Source organism: Mytilus galloprovincialis, chromosome 14 (assembly GCF_965363235.1).
Source record: "Mytilus galloprovincialis chromosome 14, xbMytGall1.hap1.1, whole genome shotgun sequence".
NCBI lineage: Eukaryota > Metazoa > Mollusca > Bivalvia > Mytilida > Mytilidae > Mytilus > Mytilus galloprovincialis.
Genome location: NC_134851.1, coordinates 56,145,320 through 56,150,766, shown reverse-complemented (window position 1 = coordinate 56,150,766; position 5,447 = coordinate 56,145,320). Strand labels below are relative to the sequence as shown.

The 5,447-nt window shown below is 32.2% G+C and overlaps 1 protein-coding gene across 1 annotated transcript; it reads left to right on the top strand.

Moving 5' to 3' along the window:
* Positions 1 to 386: 386 nt before the first annotated feature.
* On the top strand, positions 387 to 1,048 carry LOC143058118 (blue-sensitive opsin-like). Its single transcript, XM_076231580.1, has 2 exons — positions 387 to 619; positions 700 to 1,048. The coding sequence occupies exons 1-2, from the start codon at positions 387 to 389 to the stop codon at positions 1,046 to 1,048; spliced, it is 582 nt and encodes a 193-aa protein (XP_076087695.1).
* The last annotated feature ends 4,399 nt before the right edge of the window (positions 1,049 to 5,447 follow it).

Here is a 5,447-nt window from a genome sequence, read left to right as displayed (position 1 = left end):
TGTCATACCTTATGTCTTTAAGACATACTCAAAACCTTAACATCTCCTGTATGGGTCGAACGAAAAGACTTCTGAGATTAAATGTCTTAATGTCATTACCTGTGAATTCATTTATTTTCGTGGTTATCAATTTTCGTGGATTGCTGAAAACTTGCATCTTCGTTGACATTTGATTTCGTGGTTTTGCCAATCTCTGTATGCAAAGCCTTTTGAAATCATGATATTCGTTGAACATTTGAATTTGTGGTTCACCTGTACTCATGAAATCCACGAACATTGATTTTCAACGAATAATAATGAATACACAGTAGCTTTTGTTAATCCTATTCAGAAAGACTAAATTTGATTCTTTCAGAATAAAGACGTACTCAACTGAAAGGTGAATTATGTCATGCAATGCAACAGAAAATACTATAGAATACCATCATGAACTCATAGCTGCACAAACGCCACCTTGGTTTCATTTAACTTCTGGTCTGATACTTCTTATATCAGGGGTGGGATCTTTCATTTCGAACGGTTCTGTCATTTTTGTATTTCTGATTAAAGAAAGGACACGTATAACTAGATCAAATATGTATATTGCCACAATTTGTTGTTTGAACTTGATTATGACAACGTTTGGGACACCAATGGTGGTAATGTCATGCTTTAACAACGTATGGCTCTTTGGTGAATCTGGCTGAAGATATAATGCAGTCTTGCATCAATGCTTCTTTTAACCATGATTTCCGTTGACCGGTACATATATGTTGTTCAACCAAATTTAGCAAAATATCTGTCAACCACAACAAGCATCATGTCTATAATTGTGTGTTGTCTCATTACATTTGGTTTTGCAATTAGTCCTTTGTTGGGATGGAACCAGTACACGTACGAAGGAGTTGGTACCTCGTGTGCGATAGATCTAGTTGGAGATAGCAATAACGGAGAATCATTCATCTTGGCTCTTTTTGCTACATACTTTGTGATGCCAGTTTCGGTGATGATATTTTCATATGGAAATGTGTATGCAAAGGTTGGTATATCCTACAAAGTATTTTTGTAAAAAAAACTAACCCGTCTTGATGTGCATGCACATGCCCAATCCTAAACTTTCATTCAACTAAACTGCGTTTACATAATGAAAAATTTATATCATCAGCCAACAAATGACATACAAATTAAGAAACATTTTATTCATTTATTGTATGTATGAATATAGCTGTATACGTTCTTGCCTTCACTTTCTCCTTTTATAAATTTGTTCTCAACGTAAACAACGATATATGAAAAATAGTCGAGAAATCTCGAGATAACAAATTATAACGTGTCGTTTATCGAACTTTTATAAAAAAATAAAAAAATAAAGAAAAATCACAAGGCTATATTTTATTGTTCTTTAAAATGTTTTACTTTTATTCAAATAAATAAAGGTGATGAAAGATTCCAAGGCGCACTTAAGATCGAGTCTGACGAAGAAATGCTCTAACAAAGCGAAGAAATGTCGAAAGAAACTTACTATGGAACAAGACCTTGCAGTGACAACGACCATAATTATAGGTTAGTTTTTAGGTCCGTTTTTCGTACAAGTATATATTTGTGTGATTCGATCTATCTTGCTTTCAAAACAAATTCTGAGTTAAACGATCTTGGTGAAGGAAGATCGTGAAAAGTGCATTAAACGCATCAAATTAATGGGTGTTCTTTTTCTTCAATTTGTTGAATCATTTTCATGATCATTTTATTCTTAACAATAAAACAAGGGTAAAGGGTATCCGGTTAAGGGGTAAACGATCAATTGTTAATACCAACACAACGATAACGAAAACACAACACATATTGCCATACTAAAAATTTTCAAATCTGATTAAACTATACAGATCCTATTATTTGTTTGCCTACAAGGACTGAATATCTCTTTTTGTTCCAGTATTTACTACGTCAGTCAATCAAATAAGAGTTTTTCAGTTTTTGAAAGTGCGGTTAATTCGACGAATCCAGGGGAGGTTTGAAATGTTTTTGTTTAAAAAAAAGATAGATGAATCGGATGTTTTTACATCTTTGAAAGATGATTCTATCATGCGAGTATTTTTACAGTTTTAAAATTATTCGAAAAACAAATTGAAAGAATGTGTGTGTAATTAAATCTACTGTTTTCTTTTATAGGATTCTTCTTGATATGTTACACACCATTTACAGTCCTACTTCTGTGGAAAGTATTGAATAAGGATGCTGAAATCGACCCTCTTACAATGGCAATACCTTCCATGATAGCTAAAGTAGCAGGAATTTTTACACCATTTGTTTATTTGAGTCGAAACAAGGTCTTTAGAAATCATGTGTTGAATGTTTACCCATGCTTTAAATCGAAGAATAGAGTTCATCATTTTAAAGATATTGAACAAACACGGATCACTACACTTACTGTAAAAGACGAAACAACAACAAACACTCATTCTTCCAAGAAAAGTTATGACGAAATACAAACAGTATTCTAATGAAGAGTGAACATGGCACATGTACATTGGTTGAATATCAAGTTATCTGTTTCCTCACAAACACAATGTTACGGCCATTAAGCACCTTTAAATTGTAGCCAACAAAAGACACAAATCGATAACAAAATTAAACAAGATTTATTATACAAAAGTTTACAGGACGTATTACACAAATATTACTGTCAGTTTAACTGTCAAAATATGATTCCAATCTTTTATCTTTATCTGTATCCGCAAATTTTCTCACAACCCAATCTGAATATTACGTCCATTTCTACGGTCACAATCTAGTATGATGTTGTATGTAGAATAAAAGTGTCAATCCAAATGTTGTGAATACTAATGTCTATCGATGTGTAAGTCTGAAAGTTTAACTTTCGTGTCTTTATAAACATAGTTGTCACGCAAATTTCTAGAACACTGTGGAAAAGGAAAGTCCTAGTACACTACAACGGAAGTGTCTGGAAAAAATGTAGAAGTTTAAATAACGCATCTTAGATTACGATAATTCTGCAATCGTTATGTAAGTCAAGTGGACAGTTCCAATCATTCCATCAGAATCTGTGATTGTTCCAGTGATTCTTTAACTGCACAGTTATAAGATTATTTTGTAAACAATTATCAGGCAACACAACACATATACGGCCAACATAGATAAATATAATAATAACAATAATATAACAACAATTTAAAAATATTTTGGGAACTAAATACATACTGTTGATCTAAATGGAAATTATCGAAGTCTACCGAAAACGCAAATTGTAGCTTGATATATTTGAATTGTAACAAAGGCAAGCTATGAAAGTAAGAAGGTGTGGTATGATTAAAAATAATATAACTAAGACCAAACGACACAGAAATAAACGACTACACGCTTCCGTACTGCCTTCAACAACGAGCAAAGTATTGAGCAATCACGAAAAACTAAAATATACATAAAAGATTAAACAACAACAAACGTTCTTTATTCCACACGTGTTCCAGGAAAGAAACTTATTGAAGTTAAATTTCTGAACGATCCAACTCTATCATAACTTCGTTCCTATGAAATTGTTAGCTTATTGATAACTTTTTGTCAATATAAATGATAAGATGTTGCATGAGTGCCCATAAGAAAACTCTTTTTTCAAGTCACAGTGTACAAGTTTTTAACAATAGTAAGGTAGTACGATGTTCAACACAGAATCTTGGCACACACCAAACAGCATGCTATACGGGCCCCAAAATGACTAGGACAAAATTATTCAAACAGTAAAAACCAATGATCTTATCGTTATAAAAAACGTGAAACGAACAACTATGAACAATACCAAATATCTTAATAAAAAAAATACCGAACTCCGAGGAAAAGTCCCTAATCTAATTGCAAGATTAAAAGCTCAAACTCATCAAAAACAATAGCATTATTCCTTTCTTTGTACAGGCTTTTTCTCATGAAGAAAATGGTGGATTAAGCCTGGTTGTATAGCAAGCTAAACCTCTTACTTGTATGACTGTATTTTAAATTTTCATTAAATTGATATCGATGTGACACAGAGAAAACTATTAAAGAACAGTCAAGAGAACGTTTTATTACAACAATCATGGTACTAATCATCACGTCATTTATATTCTAAGCAAGGAGGAAGTCAATTTGTACTTCTGTTTGTGTATGTCCGAACAAATCTGCAGAAATAGAGTACAGACTCGTATGTAAGCTTGCATATTTACTTCTGGATATGCAGCACTGTCTTTGTCTGAAATAAAGAATATGATATTCATGGAAATAGTGTAACTTTACGAGAACAAACAAGAAAATAAAATTCCTATCAAACACGAAACGGTTTGGAATCGTACGATACATAAGTAAATCAGTCTTAGGTTTTGTCGATTAAAAGAAGTAAAGGACAAAACATAGAAGGTAGATGTTATGTTTTTGATTTCAAACCTCCGAAACTATGGTTCGGTGATTACTTATAGTTGAAGGTTATGCAAAAACGTTTATATGTTATTATCCACTCCATTTAGACTCCGGTGGATAATTGTACCCTCCGCAAGTAAATTTCCCCTTATTTGTCTACCACATGTTTGGTGGGGTTTTTTTTGGGGGGGGGGGGGGGGCTAAAATAGATAGTTTTTATGTCAGAACAAAAAACGAAACAAATGTTGGAAGAACATACCAGATCAACAATGGGAAAAACTATTTGTGTACTCATAATATCCTGTTTACCTTTATTGCTACCTAATACAACATTAATGTAAGATTGTAAGTAGATATACACGTCATTACGGAACTTGCAATTGCCAATGATTTTGATAATGATTAAGATAATGTAACAAACGATTATTAATGTCGGAATGATTTATATGAATAGGAAACAAGTAACAAAGACGAATGAGGAGACAAATTGTATATGAACGTTCAACTACGTGAGAAATGAAAATAGCGCTAAGAGTACTTGAGACCCGATTAATGAAAATATTGATGTATTAAACATGGACGCATTGATGAACAATAAATAGTTAAAAATTAATAAACGGCTTATTTTAGTAAAGCGCATTCATTATGTTTACTCTGCCTATGAAAGAACTGTCCCATCAAATTTAGATACAATCATTTTTTCTACATTAGAAAATGCCTGTACCAAGTCAGGAATATGACAGTTGTTATCCATTCGTTTGATGCGTTTGGACTTTTGATTTTGCCTTTTGATTTTTTGATTTTCCTTTTTGAATTTTCCTCGGAGTTTAGTATTTTTGTGTTTTTACTTTTGTTTGAATGAATTGATTCTTTAAGTTATTGTGTGTGAAAATGTTATGAATTAAATTTCATTTGTATCTTGTTGAGTATTATCTTCAACAGTACTTACATCGATTATTTTTCTATAAATTAAAGGCAACAGAATATTTTTAACAGTTGCAAAACTTAAAACTCTACAACATGTACAAAGTGTTGAACTTTAATGTCGACAATAAACATGCCGT

Bases quoted from the DNA above. Each gene is read 5' to 3' on its own strand.
- LOC143058118 (XM_076231580.1), top strand. From the start codon at position 387: ATGTCATGCAATGCAACAGAAAATACTATAGAATACCATCATGAACTC. The intron at 620-699 runs GTTTGGGACACC...GATATAATGCAG, and splicing joins TTGAACTTGATTATGACAAC to TCTTGCATCAATGCTTCTTT.